General features: G+C 38.6%; 1 protein-coding gene across 5 annotated transcripts in view; it reads left to right on the top strand.

The window, feature by feature from the left end:
* Positions 1–15,732, top strand: part of PDE7B (phosphodiesterase 7B) — a 162,184-nt gene that overhangs the window by 115,465 nt on the left and 30,987 nt on the right. For all 5 annotated transcript variants that reach the window (XM_090135750.1, XM_090135749.1, XM_031610814.2 and 2 more), the window contains one exon: positions 14,885–14,968. In XM_090135750.1, the coding sequence (XP_089991876.1) occupies positions 14,885–14,968 (84 nt within the window). The remainder of the gene's footprint in view (positions 1–14,884; positions 14,969–15,732) is intronic.

Here is a 15,732-nt window from a genome sequence, read left to right as displayed (position 1 = left end):
GCTTTTTAGGCTTTTAAATTAGAAGATGGAATGTTTTAAGCTGCTAATTAACGTGGCAGGAGCCTGTGGTGTCTCCAGCTACAGCAGGGGAACATCTGTCTGCAGCAATTAGGCGGGAGCTTCTCAACTAAAGGGCCACTTGCAGTTAGAGTGGGTAGTTTGCCAGGCGAATGATGTAGGGCTGTTTATACAAACCCACTTTTCCTCTTCAAATCAATTGAATAGTAAACACATAACCCTTGGCAGTCTTTGGGCATAGAATTAATTATGATAAATCTGAGATACTAAGTGTCTTCTATTTTTGAAAATATTACGTTGGGTGGGGAAATCATTCAAATTAATTGAGTAGTATAAGAATTCATACCAGTCTGACAGGGAAAAAAAAAAAAAAGCAAGATTCTTTTAAAAGTGTGTTGTACTATATAAAATAATAAAAGCCTTTGAACAGTGGGTGGAGATGGTGCCCTCTTGGGTGTGCAGAATAGTTTTTATTAAAATGAATATACTTCTACCTCGTGAACTATTTATTACTTTGTTAAAATCAGAGTATTAAGGTTGTATCTAATCTGTAAACCTGTTTTACACTTACAATAAATATATTGTCCTGCAAGGAGTAGAAAATGAAACCTCAAAATATTTGAAGGTACCCTCTGGAATAGGGCTTTTTTTCTAGTATGTTATTCTTACTGTATGTAATGCTAATATTTATAAAGCATTCTCATAATGCTACATGCTCCATTGTTGAATAAATGATGTATGATTGCAAGAAAGCTAAAATTATTTGATCTTAACAGAAAATATGCAAAGACTTGGCAAAAGCAAATAAAATTGTAAGGAAAACAAATAAAACAAAGAAAGAAGTTTAAACTGAACAGTGAGGAAAGATGTAGAATAGTTGCCTTTTGTGCCCCCTCTCCCTTGGCCCCATCTTAGATGTACTGTAAAGAAAAATTTGTATCCTGTTGTTACTACTTCCTTTGTGATGAAGCATGTTTGTGGATGATGGTGCAGAGGTTGCTGGGTTCTGTTTTCAGTACCTAGCAGTTGTGGAAGAAACTAGAAAAACAGCTCCTCCCCTGCAGTATTCTGCTTTAGCTACCCATGCTTTTCTCTGAGAAATCTGTGTTAGATTTTCTGATATCCTACCTTTCACTACAGCTAGACAAGGTATTGTCCAAAGCAGTAATCTCATATCCTACCAAGCCTGTGATTTGATAAAACATAGTTCACTTTCTTTGTCATATGGTCTCATCAGATGAGGCTGATAAGAAAAAGGGGGTGGGATCCATTTTTTCACTTATCTGAATATCTGAGGCAGAATTCTGATCAATACTTTACTGTGTGTAATTGGCATAGAATCTGTGTTTGAATATATTGAGTACATTGCAACAGCTGCGTGGGGACTAAGAGAATATGGCAGTATGCATCTTACATTAGAACCTGTTCCAAAACATCAGTCAGTTTTACAGCTACAGACAAAATTCTGTGCTGTTCTTCACTAACACGATGATAATGAGCTGATTCTTACCTATCATCATGGACTTTCTTGTCAGTGCAAAACCAAATTAAAATTTAACTTTTTTGAAATGCTTAAGTGCTTAGGTCAATGTTTCAGGTTTGGTGAAACCTTGGCAAACACTTGAGAGAGAGAAACTTTTTGCTAGAAACCCCACAAGCACAGAGTTGTTTTTCTGTATTAAATTCAATAGATAATTTGCAGGACCTTTGCATTATATGTCATTTGTAAGTGGAGTCTCACCAATTGATATTATTTTTTGTGCAGTTCTTGAATTTTCTTTGGTAACTGTTAGCTATTCAATATAATAAGGTAGAGCCTAGGAAAAGCAGAAGTGTTTTTTGGATGTCACTCTAAGACATATTCTGTGTTTATTCAGCCTGATCTGTTTTGAAGAAAAAGACAGTAATCTTCTTTTTTCTGTGTTGTGTCTTGCAATTCCCAGAATAATAATGTAAAAGAAAAATCTCTGCTTAGTATGAATTGCGTAAGAGTATGAAGAGTCAAGAAATACTTTTTATATGCCTTCACACATATATGCCAAAAAAGTCTTCGCCAGAGTTATTCTCTATTGGAATTTGCAGAGGTTTGTGAAAAGCAAATATTGAAACACTCTTGTTCTTTTTTTCTCCTTTTAAAATACTGGATGAGGAGGAGCATGGGGAGTTGGATTGCTCAAAAAGGGATCTGCTCAATGAATATCTAAAACAGAGCCCTAGGGTTGTTAAACCATAATTTAAAGGTAAATTCTAAGACAAAACAGAATTGAATTATATTTTGTGCAGTTTATTGTTCCTTTAGGGTTTATAAAAACATCCCTGTATTTCTCGCCTCCACTCAAAAAAGCCTGTTTGTTGTTTAAGTTTTAGATTACACTTTCCTTCTCCTTTTGGAAGACTTTAGCAATTACTTGCATTCCCTAAGAACATGTTAATCCATAGGAGACAAAAATGTGAGCTTCTGTTCTCAGTCGTGGTCATGGAGAAAGGTAGTGCTGCTCTGTGGGCTGCCAGCAGAAGGATTGGGCACTTCTGATGTGTAGTGCTTAGGGCAGAACAGTTTGTCCTTCCTACAGGATGCCTGGCCTTCCCTCCCAAAAGTTGGTGCAGGTCGCTGATGTGACACTACCATTCATTGCTTCGGTGTGTTAAACTGAAGTCTGAATCAGGTGTATATAGTTATGGGATGAAGGAATTAGCTCAGCTAAGCCATGGTGCCATTTAGTTTTACTTTAGACAGTTAATAATGCAACTGAACTTTAACAGTGAAGGGAATACATAAAGTAGGCTGATATTTGAGTAACTTCAGACTAATCCAGAGTTTTTTCTTTTGCCACCCCATGAGCTTTTCTAAGGTTTTAAAAGCTGGATGCTCATGTACATAGGGCTGACCATAGACAGGCCATATTAGTGATGCCTTTAAGGCCAGCAGTCGTTTTCCAGCCCTGATTAATGCAAGCTACCTCAGATAAACAAGGCTGTGAGAAATGCAAGAATGGGCTTCCTTGGAATATCCTGGCCATAGAAACTTTTCCTCGTGTTCCCCAAGCTATGGAATAGTTCAGTATTGGAAAATGTCTGAATAGCTGCAATGACCTGCTATTATTATTGAAAGATGGCCTTCTAAATCCTTTCCTTTTTAAATTTTGGAAATCTTAATCTCAATGCTTATTAAAATAGTTATTGGCTATTTATTTATTTATTTATTTTTACTTAAAATGCCATTCTCAATGAAAGAAAAAAAGACTAGTTTGGTATTTAAATTTGCATTCTTACAGGATTAATAACATGGCAATATTTTTTCTTGTTTTAAGATAACATGGTTCTAAATGTATTTTCTTCATGTTCACATATAGACAGGCTAATGTAGAACAGGTTTATATATACATTTTTATATGCTCTGTTTCATTTTGGACTGGAATACTCAGAACAATAGAGTGAAAGCATTAGTTTTAGTTTCTCCTACTTAAAAAGAGACTTATCTGGAAAACTAATCTTATTAACAGAGGGTGTTAGAAGCAGCTTGTGGTAATTGATCTGAGCTTTCTCTTAGCAGATAACTCCAAGATTATCCATGTTAGGAATGGAAATGCTTGCAAGAGAGTATATTTGCTAAATTCTAGACAGGCTAGGGTTCTGGTGGTTTGGTTTTGGTTTGAAGATCAGATCGGTAATAAACCAGGTATACATGTTTAAAGAAGAGTATAAAAAGCAGGAAGATGGAAGCTTTTTCCAAGCTGTAGAACAGTCAAGCTCTGCTTTTACTTTATGCAGCTTTATTCCTGTGTCAGGCATCAAAATGAAAAAGGTTCCACTCCAAATATTTATATTATCTACATATGTCATTTTTATTTGTTTTCTAAACAGAAAAAAAAAATCTTATAAGAAAAGGGTTGTTGTTTTTTTTTTTACCAACATAATATTTTTGGATGAAGGAATATTATATAATAAAATATGGTCTAGCTCAGGAAATACTCATCTTGAATAAGCAAATAATACAGGGGTACCTGTGCTTATTTTGGACAAAGTTCTCTTGCCTTTATTGTTCAATAATTCATGGAGTTATTGAGTTACTTGTATGTTCCACAGAGAAACTAAACCAGATTCAAACCAAAATGAAAGAAGGTTTGCAGCTGTTGGCCACAGATACTTGTTTTGAATACAAAAAAGAATTCATTGCAAATTATGATGGACAAACAAAAGACCTTCATTCATCTCAAACATTTGTTCCTACAGTCTCGTGTAGAGTAAAACTCTAAATCACAGCAAAGCTTCAGGCTGTGAGCGGTTTTCTCCTGTGAGATTTACAGGCACCTTCTTGTGCTGCCAAGTCAACGCAGTACTGTGCCCCACTTTCCCCATTCCTGGTCTCCAGCTGTGGAGGCTCCTGGGGCAGTCTCATGGGCAAGGCTGAGTGTGGCTATTGCGGATGGTCATCCTGGTGTGAAACCACACAGCGTTCCAGCCTGAGGAGAAGGCAGCGAGTTGGGGGAGGCTGGGCTAATACCGAGTCACAGTGGAAGGGAGGAAGACAATGCATCATGGCTGAGATACCAGTATGTGTATTTACGCAAAGCACAGAGGGGAGATTGTGAATGTGCCTCCCCTGAAGCATTCAAGGTCAGGATGGATGGGGCTTTGAGCAACCTGGTCTAGAGGGAGGTGTCCCTGCCTATAGCAGGGGGCTGGAACTAGATGATCTCAAAGGTCCCTTCCACTCAAACAATTCTGTGAGATGGGAAAGAGGACATGAAGAATGTGCTGTGACTAATAGGTTAAAATGAGTTAGGTTAATATACATGATTGAGACATTTACTTCAGTGTGTCTCACTTGATTATGTCTGAAATTGACTTAAAATGTTGTGCAAGCACCATCTGATCTTTAGAGAGGTGTTCTATACAGAGAAATCAGTATAGACTGGATTTCCTCTGATGTGCAGTGGATTGTCAGCCAAGCAATGCTAGTACAGAATGAAAAGGGAGTAAATCCCAAATCCCTGCTCACCTCTTCCAAGGGCAGAGCTATGTTGTGTAAAAACTGTTAACAGATTTTGAGATTTGGTTGATAAGATATTAAGCATTACAGGAGTAGGCAATATGTTGTTGCAGTCGTGGTCATTGCATTACTACACACAGTTTTGAGCACATATATTTTGTAGCTTTGTTGGAGAGGGAAAGTGTAGAAATCTCTTGCGCAAAACTGTGGTAAAGAGGGAAATTTTCTTAAATGTCCTCTTGGAGCTGAATGTAAATTTCATTTTTATGGTGTGAACGAAAACCTTTGCATTCACTTTCTCTGAATGCTGTTGAACTGCTGTTAGTATGGAAAGCAAAGTGTTTGAGGAATGAGGATGTAAAAACAACAATCAGGACTGCAGGTACAAGATGCTATTGAACCACTGATATCCTGCATAGGACAGCTTGTTGTCTACACAGGACAAATAAAACACAGAAGTGGAAAACTCAGGCATGGAAAGGAAACCAAGGAATAGGCTGAGGGCTTATGATTGTCATGCTGTGTTTACAAGAGCATCCCCTTTCTTTCTCAGAAATCTGAAATTACTGAATGTTTTCCAAAAGCAAGTTCTGTGTGATCTATTCTGCTTTGGGATTATCAGCATTTTCCTATTAATATTTGACATTATATCAATTATTATTTTATATAAGTAATAAAATTATCAAATTTTAAACATTGGATCTGTGAGATACATATGGGTTATAGCATCGAACAGTTTCTGTTTGTCTTCCCAATAGCATTCAGACAGAAAATAAGTATGATGCCTTGGGCTCAAGTAACCCATCAACACAAGCCATAAAATGCAGGAACTTGCAAACTGTTGTTCTTTAGGAACTTGTAGAATGAAAAAGTATTACGTTAACAATGCACATTAAAAATCATTAATCAATATTATACATAGGTGAACACTGAGAATTAAGACCAATAAAGCAAACTTGGTGGAACATATGATTGCCTCAATTTTCAGCAGGAAAAAAAAAATCTGTTCTTCAACTTAGAACTATCTTTGGTGGATTCAAAGACTCCAGTTGTGTTCTTTTGTTTAAAGCATTGATAATACTCAAATCAGAAATCCATATAGTAAAATCAGATGAAGATAGATGCTTGGAAATTGAGTTTTAAGTTGCGGTACATAGGTAAGTGCAAAGGGGTCTCTGAAAGTACATTATTAACATATATTAACATATTAACATAAAACATTATTAACAGGTAAGAAAATGATTTATAGTTCGGATGGCTTAGAGTCTGGGTGTAACTTTTGAGTGAAGAAAATTGTATGTGTTGGGCACCGGAAATAAAGTACCTTGACCTAGGGCACTTCAGATATAGATTTAAACTCTGGATTTGGTGTTGGCATTGTTCTTAGACAAAATACAAGTTCCTTGTGATTTTTCTTTTATGCAGAATGATTATTATATTATACTTAATCTATTGTGCTAAAATTGTGTATAGAGGATTGAAAGTATACAAGCCTTAGAAGTTTGTTATTAAATGCATGTTTATTTTAGTAGTTTCGAGTTTGGCAGAAGACCACAGTCCAAGAAGTACAATTTAAACAATTAATAATGTTTTTCTTTTTGCTGCAGTTTATTTGGAAGAGGGATGAGAGTACCATGACAGTTAGATATTATCTTCGATGTTGCCATGGTAGTGCAGCCTACCTGTTGCTAAGAACATGCTGTAGCTGTTGTTATTACCTTTATTACAGCTCTTAACATTTCAGAATGTACCCTTTAGATTTTAAGGTGTTATTTTAGATTTAATTTTGTATGTGAGAAGGCCAGTAAGTTTTGCTGCTTTGCAGCAGAGACCTACTCTGGTACAGAAGCAATAGAAATACTTGATTCTGCTAATATAGGTTCCATCCTTTACCATGGAATAATTTGCAAGCCTGAATTGTTATTCAGAAAGGCGAGAATTATCTAGATAGTTCAGTGCTGTGTCGATATTAATATTCTCTTTCCCTTGGAAGTCAGTTACCGATGTTTGGATGCAGAAAAGGCTGAAGCCCCAGTAATAATGCAGTATCAAAACTTCAAAACAGAGACAGGTGGTACTTAGCAATAGAGCTAGAAATGAAGCATTTAGCTCACTAAAAGGAGCATGTCCACTGCGAGTCCAGTTTCTTGATCCAGCAAAGTGCTCTGGGACCTCTGTTACCGCTCAGTGCGCTGCTGCAATTTGGGACCATGGCAGCACTGAGACTCAAGAGCTTTCAGTGCTATGTTTCTGCTTGTGAGTGCTGCGAGCTGCAGGCGAGAATGGGAATTATAAATGGATCACTCAGGGGGAAAAAAACACAAAACAACAGAATCTCCTCCTAGTTCCCTGTTTTATTTTCAGCTTTCAATAGTGCATTTAGCCCTCCAGGTAGTTATGCTAGATGGCAGAAACCAAATGTTTACCATGGTTGTCTACGCTGTCTCCTTCAGGTGGAGATGGATGATTTCTGCCTTCTGCATTTATAACACGATAATTACACAAGTCTCTGTGCCTTCTTGCTGCATTCTTTTTTCCAAGGCCTGCCTCTTGCTTTTAGTTCTGTAACCCTGTCTCTTGCTACCAGTTACCAGTCTCTGTCATTCTTTTGCATACAGAGTCCATTAGCAAGTTTATAAAATTCCTGCTGGCAAACTCCAATGTCTCGGTTTTTAATGTCTCCCAAAATTAAAAGTTTGCATATGAATAAGCAGCCTGTGTAATTTACCCATTTTCTTATGTTCCCTTTCTGTCTTTGTGTTCTATGGCACTTTGTGTGAACTTTATATGAGCCTCTTCATATGGGGCTAGAATTAAGTAATTATCAATTAGAATTTAATTGTTTCTTTTCATAGGGAACTGTAGTGCAATTACTATTGCATAGCAAGTGTTTTGCTGTAATGGAGCTGTGGGATAATGCTACAGAGATGAGACTACTCTGCATGTACTTGAGGGCGTGCCCTCACACGTTGGTAGGAGCTGAAGTTGCGTGTGTCTATTGGTATTTATTACAAACTAAGTAGTATCAGTCACAGGGCTAATTGCAGTTTAAAATGTACTTACAGATAAGTTTGGTGTGGTCCCGACTGCCTGAAAGCAATCCTCGTGGACAAGGCTTGGGATTTCCCCTGCAACATGCTGTGTTTGTAGCCATGGCGCCTAGTTTAGGAGCAGCATGACTTAGACTCACTGCAGTAAAAACCAAAAACGTGCAGCTGTGAAAGGCAACCAGTCTGTTAAGTGTTAGTCACTGGGTGGAGGTACCTATTCTTCTCCTCTCGCTTACACCTGAGGATACATGAAATACATCTGGCCTTAAGGCAATAATTCACAGTGCATTACTAAGCTCAGAAACAACTGACAGCACTACCAGTGCAATATAAGATACTGACATTTTGGAAGGTTACCTTCATTAGAGCATGTAGGATTGATTATTTGTTGTAGTCAGCTCTGACTGTTGTTTTGGTTGGATGCAGCTGCTTGCTTCTGCATGCTCTGGGTTTGCTCATGCAAGTACAAACAGGTGTGGGAAGAGGACATGGGTATGGGCAATGGCTGTTCTTACCTGGCTCTCTGTGGCAGCTTTATTATCTCCTTGGATTTCAGTTCAAATTCTGCATGCTGTGACAGTTTTGCCTCAAGATCTTTCAGTTCAAAACCTTTTCTCCCAAGTTACCAGGTGTGATGTAATATGCTTTAAGGAAGGATTACAAGAGTGTCTGTAAAATTAACATTTAGTTGCATTTACTCCAAATGTCCATTTGTCAGAGTGGACAAGTGTTCAAAGCATATCTGCATATCCTAGTGCCCTAGCTGTGCATCAGGCCACAGGTGATTATATCAGGAGACTATCAGTTTTGAGGAGGGTTTTATGAGCAGACTGACAGCTTCTGTTCTATCATGTATCCAGACTGACACAAGTAGAGCTAATATTAAGAAATTAAGATACAGCAGTTGTACAGACTTTGTTCAGTAAAGGAAAGCAGAAGTTATGCTTGCCTTCTACAGTGAGGCAGTGCCAGTAGTTTTGTGTTGAGCTAGCAACCACAATTCGCTCTGAATACAGTTCTGTAAGAAAGCAGAGGGTGAGGGATATGTCTTATCTTCAAGAGTTGCTGCTTTGGAGATGGAATTTTGAAAGCTGAAACTCAAGTAACTAGTAAAAATAAATAATTGTAGCTCAAAATATGTTATCTCACCGAAATAAACTTTTTCCAAAAAATTCAGATCTCCATAGGGAATTCCTGGTTCCTCAGATCACAAGTTTAAATTTCTCCTTTATGAAAGGAAACTGGCAAAACTTTTGTAATTCAAGCCTTTACTTGCAGTACTGGTATAAGAACTATTCTGTTCATTTATTTACTTTATTATTACTCTGAAGGTTGTATGTTCATGGGGTAGAACACTGCAAGGGGAATTAAGTGATCTTCTCTAAGGTTCTACACTATCATTTTATTTTTTAAAAGGGACCGTTGACGGTTGTCTTCCTTTGCAGAGCCTTCTGAAACAAAACTGCCAAATGTGTTGGGTTTAAACGCTATTTAAGAGCTCACTAGGACTGTTAACAGAAATGGTGGAACCATCATATGATGAACTTAGTGTTTGGGAGCATTCAGGTACTTAAAACTTTGGTGCTCACAAGTGGATGAAGTGATGTGGCTCCCAGAGGGCTTCTCCCACTAGAAAGTTGTTGTCCCGTCTCCCTAAGGCTTAGTGTCAATCTCTGTGTCTGCTCAAAGGAAACCTTGTTCACTTCAGATCTTATGCACATGAGGGAATAAGCATGAAGTGCTTTCTGCAGGCAGGAATTTACAGCTGCGATCCTTGTAACACTAGAACTGAAGGAAAATAATCCAAACAAGTACAAATACAAATCTTGAACAAGCGTTAGCTGATTTCAAATCAAAAATAATTCCTGGAATCCTCTACTTGTTCTTAATCTTTCAGTCTGAGCTTGCCTTTCACCCAAAATAATGGTATTTTAAACATCATCAACTCATCTTCCCCCACCTGAGGAAATCCCAAGCCTTTATATTACTGAATTCCATGCACTGGTGGCCTTGTTACTGCCCCTCTATTTTCCATGGAAAGCACTCAGAGACTGCAGGATGTGTCCTAAAGCAGTCAGCTTAAGAAATATTTGGATGAGAATTGTAGAAAAATCTAACCAGAATAAATACTTGTAACCTCCTGTGAATTCTCTGTGGTATTCTGACTTACCACATGGAGCTGTATACTAAATAAAATAAAAATTAGATGGCTCACCCTGACTTCTGCTGCATGAGTCTGCTTGGTTGTTTTGTCCCAACTATAGACTTGTTTTCTCTCCTAATTTGTTGTGTTTACTCAGTGAAATTGAATCCCACATCATTTCAGGCAAGTCTTGGAGAAGTTGTTTTCTTCAGTGCAGATGGCTGTTCGCTCCAAATGTATGAGGCAGCCCAGGGCCACTTCGTTCTTCTCTTAACCCTTCTGCCCTGAACCTGTGCTGTCCCTGTCTGCTGTCATAGTGCCTTGGCTCTTGCTGTACTTGATTTTTTTTCCATGACTGTAAGCTGCTGTGCATGTCAGTCATGTGTTGTCAGCTGCCTCATGTCCACACAGGCTCCTGTTACCTAATACAGCTTTCTTTGACCTCTTTGCTTTGTCTTCTTATCTGCTTGTTGTAACGAGGATGAGGTGAAATTAAAGTGTGCAGTGACCACCGGGAGAGGTCTTTGCTGGAAGCTGTCCTGGTGGCTTGGCTGAAGCAAGAGTGCAGCAATTTCACCCTAACTGTGAATGTTCCAGCCACGCAACTTCAGCCCGAAGGAGCCAGGGAGGACCTGTACCCTTGCCGTTTCCCTTCACCCTGTTTGTTTCACTTGGGAACACAATGAGCTGTCAAAATTTCCTGCCCTGCTTCCACAGAATCCTTCCTTTTGCTCCAAAAAGGATTATTTATCTTAAGCTGCTAATTGTATAAATTGTCAGAACAATTGTTTAGCTTGATTTTTAAGGTGGAGAGCAAAGACATGTAACGATCTACGGGACTGATGAAAGTCCCATCAAAGCCAAATCAAGTCAAAGGGAAGGAGACTGATGTGTTGCCATTAAAGGCCCTTGACTTACGGAAATTAAAAATCATGTGGTACGGTGCAAATCTGGTGCAATCCCTATTCTTAGGGATTCTCTGTTCAATGTACTTATATGTAATTAAAAGTAATAGAGAAGAATATAAAAGTTTTTCTAATCAGTTCACCAAGAAAGAGTGGAGGAAGACAGGTGTGGTTGATTTAGCCCACCACCATTTCCTAACTAATCCTTCTCTGATGTAGGGAGAGACTAGGTGGCACCTGGCAAAATATTCTGAAATAACAGATTGATGAGGTAGAGTTACTGGATAACATCTTTGACTCATCAGAAACTTGCCTTTCCTGAGGGCAGAATTAATAATCCTGGAATATAAGGTTTTAGTGGTTTTTTATTAAGTCAGTGGGAATGCAGATTTATTCTGCATATAGATTTCTATAGTGCTTGACATAGTCTAAGCTTCTGTAGTCTGTAAAAATGTAAAATGATACAAATAGCTGATACTGATCATATCAGTAATTTTCCACAACTTCAGGTTCTCAGTTTTGCTGGTTAAAACTCATTCATGTGTTTTTAACTTGAAGTTTATTCATTCCCAATGCATATTCCTTACCAATTTCAGGTTAAATTTGAGCATTTATTAAGACTACCATCAGTTGCTTGCATTATCTCTTTCTTCAGTATAAAAATTCCTCTGATGACCAAGATGGTTATTTTTTTATTCTGCTGCTTATCAGCAATGGAGATTACTGCAGGATGAACTTCCTTAAATGAAGTGATTCTCTGGTACCCTGATCACCATTCTAGAGGTCCCTCTCTGTCCTTTTTCTAGGAGGAACTGAGCTTTCTCAGGCACTCTTTTTTCAGATGAGCTTCTATTAAATGTTTTGTCTGATGGTATCAACACCTCCCTCGCCTCTGACATGGTTGGAATTACCTTTCCCGAACTGTGTATATATTTTTAGGTTAGCAAGGCTTTAGTTCCATAGGAGACATCAACAGCACTGTGAGAGGAAGTTGTGCTGCTAGTAAAATGGAAGTGGAAGCTGCAGGCATCTGGGCCATAGAGGCAAAGAAGATCAGTAGCAGTGAAGTTTATTTAAAATAGTTGTAGCTGTATATACTTGTATATTCCCAGCTTTGCGTTATCATTAGATCTCGCTAGGTTTGCTTTTAAGCCAAGATAATTAATTAAAAAAGAAAAGGGAAAAAAAAAAAAATTGTTCCCAGTATGAATCTTTTTAAAGACCATGTAGTAATTGCTCACAAGCAGAAGTTTCCTTTCAGCACACCTTGTTATCTTCTTGCCTTTAGTCTTTTTCCAATTTAAAATTCTTGTACTCATCTCTTGCCTTCTCTCATACATTTGATGAAGTCCATATGGTCAAAATATACTATGATGTTCTTTTCCTACCTAAGAGCTATTTTATTTGAGGTAATTCAGTGTCAGGCTTTATCTGGTTTTGGTCTACCTTTGGCGAGCTCATGTTCTATTTTCTTCTGTATTTGAGTTGTCTCCCTACCTACAGCAGTGTCTCCATCAAAATTTGGGATCACAGTGTTAAGATGAGAGTTTCCATTTGTAACCCTGTATGATTTTATTTTCCAGTACTGTGGTATACCTCTTGATCTGATAAGTCTGTTCTTTCATGTTCAGAGAGAAAAATCATTCTTTCTGGGTTTACGCTATTGCATATCTTAAGGTCTGGAGTGTTTTTTTAGACTTTTGGGGTTTGAATTTTGTCTCTTTCAAAGGATTTGTTGAGTCAGTCAGGAGTTATGTTTCCCAGTCTGTTAATGCAGGGGGTTATTTGCAGTTTCCTGTTAATTCATTGATGCATACAGAAAAACAAAGGCCTCAATTAAGGCACACTTTGAATCTAAACCCGTTCTTTATTTGCTGATAGCTGATTGGTGGCAGGCTTGAGCCTGCCTGCCTTTTTTGTTGTATTTTTTTTATGTACTGTGTGCCCTATGCTCGCCATTGTTACCTTTCTGCATGAGTCAGCCAACGCAGTGGGTCTACCTGCGGCAGTGAGCAGTGCTTTTATGTGAGGGTGCTGACAGGGGAGTTCTGACTCATGGATGCCAATGAATCCTACTTCACTGTTTTACAAACTATTTGCTCCACCCAGAGAGAAGGGAATAGGTTTGTATACCTCAGTTACTGCAGTTGCACGTGGCTTGAAACTGCATACCTCTGAGCTGCCACAGCTGAGGGGCAGGCAGAGGTTTGCCCCTCCTGCCATCCAAAAGGGTGTGTAGGGTCAAGGGCAGCTCGGTTAGCTTGAGGTTGGCTCCTTGGAGCCAGCAGGGGAGATGTGGGTTGCCAGCTGGGCACAGGGAACACGTGTTCTGTCGCTGGAAACAAAACAGCCAGATGAAAGTAAAGATTCATATTTATAATCTGAAGTGACTGTGTTTGAAATATTCTTAATTTGAGTGCATGCTTCTGTGTCTTTCATGGCTCTAAGGACCCCTAGAGGGCATAGAAGATTTCTTCCCCCTTCAAATAGTCAACTTAATCATTCTGCTTGGCTTTCTTCCCTTAAACATAATTGCAAGCACATTTTAAGAGAATGTTAGGTAGAAAAAATAACAGCATCTAACTAGGTCCTTCTTTCATTCTGGAAGATGTTTTCTTGTTTTTAAACATAAGCAGTAGAAACTAGCACTAGCAGCCAAATTCTTCAATAACTTTTGTTTAGATTAGTCAGATGCTGTGTTCAGGTCCCCAGAGGAAGCGCAATTCAAAATAACTAATAATTCATAATTGTACTGTGAACTCTGAGAGGCCTTTAGCGAGCTGTCTCTGGAAGTACAGTGAGTATGTTTTCAGCACGATGGCCTGTGCTCCTGCAGAGGAGGAACTGGTGCTGCAGAGAGCTGGAATACCCTGACCTGAGCTTCTAAAATCTCAACACTTATTCTTCAAGAATATTGAAGATCTTGTTCGTGGGATTTTTCCCATATGGAACTGGGGAAGTTACAGTACAATATACGATTTTTACATTTCCATATTTAAAAAAGCTATCTATTTTCTATCTACTTTGAAAGAGGTTTTGTATCCCTTGCACATGCTGAGTAGCATCTTTCATCTCAAATGAGTTTTGCCCATTTCATTGGTATTGCATAGGAAGTCAGGTACTAATCAATGTGAGTTATACAGGAATACTTACCATTATATTGTCATTTTGTAATGCCTAAATATATTCTAAAGCTGTGGAATAATGCTGATGTGAGAACGTCAGGTTTCAGTTAAATAAAGCAGCTTCTGTGTTAGAAGCGAAGGCAACTGACTTTTTCCAGAATGCTCAAGAGCAGCAGTAAGAAAAACAAGACAAACAAAAAAACAACCCTCGTATTTTGGTTTTGGGCTTTTTTCATCATCTCATGGTTTTGAGGCCAGTCCCACAGCTTTGGAGGTCTGCTGGACAGTGAGCCCAGTCCAAGGCCGAGCCCTTCATGTGTGATGCGGTGACAGTGAGAATTCAACTCACTTGTTTGGACAAAAGAAACGAGACCTCCACCGTACTCCTGAAGCACTGAGAGTGTTCTTACTGAGCAGGAAGCTGCTCAATGGGAAGAACACATTTTTTTCTTGTGCCTTTTTCTGATAAGAGGATCAGCTGTAGTGCTTTACCCAGTTACCCGGGGATGTCATGGAGATGATTTTTTTGGACCTTAGTTTTCCCTCTGGAGGAGTGTAACGTCACATTGAGCAGAAAATAGATCTGGTTCTGAACAGCAGAGAAAGGCAGCTGCCCCTTCTCATGTCTCGGGGGATTTTGTGTTTTGCAGGAGATGCACGGGTGAGAGGTCAAACAGGGGTTCTCTCCGAGCGCCGCGGCTCCTACCCGTTCATAGACTTCCGTCTTCTTAACAGTAAGTGCAACCCTTCCTTTGGGTCTGAATTTAATATTTTTTTTAATCAGTTTAGAAAGTAAACAAACCAAAGTATCTCATCGTGTGTATGTATATATATATATATATATATATATCTGTAGTCCAGCTATCTTCACGCAGTCAGCATTAATAATCCTATTATTTCCACGTAGTATTTGACTGTGAAATGTTGTGATTATATATGAATAGTGTCCATAATGCAGAGCATGTCAAGTAAATACAGTAGTGCCATGGGGTGTGCTGGGAAGAGCTGGGGTTGCTTCAGAATTAAAAAGATAAACCCCGATGTCCTTTAGCCTCTTAGCCAACAGTTGGAGCAGATTTATGTGAGTCTGTTATCCGGTCATATAGAATTGGCACAGACAGAGTACATGTGACAGCACTGACCAGTGGTTTACAATAACATTAATTTTTCCAGCAATTAGAACCCAATCCAAAGCCCCATGGAGTCTTCTCATTGACGTCAATAGATTTCGGGTCAGGCCAGCAGTGAACATCTGTTAAAAATAATCTTAACCTCATTTTGATTGAAGTTATTTTGCCACTGTTGTAAATAAAAGATGGTAAATTTAAAAGGAAAAAAAAAAAAAGATACCGAGTTGGGCTTTTTTCACCTGATGGATTCTATATACTGATCATAGCCAATTAGCCAGTATGTAAATAAATAATAAAAATACAAACCAGAGCGCTCTTCATCTTGAGCCCTGTAGGATTGTCTTGATGTTGTGCTAATGCAGTGTTCG

This window comes from Phasianus colchicus, chromosome 2 (genome assembly GCF_987193195.1).
Source record: "Phasianus colchicus chromosome 2, bPhaCol1.hap1.1, whole genome shotgun sequence".
In the NCBI taxonomy this organism is placed as follows: Eukaryota; Metazoa; Chordata; class Aves; order Galliformes; family Phasianidae; genus Phasianus; species Phasianus colchicus.
Note: the sequence above shows the minus strand (reverse complement) of the source record. Positions and strands in the feature narration are given on the sequence as shown.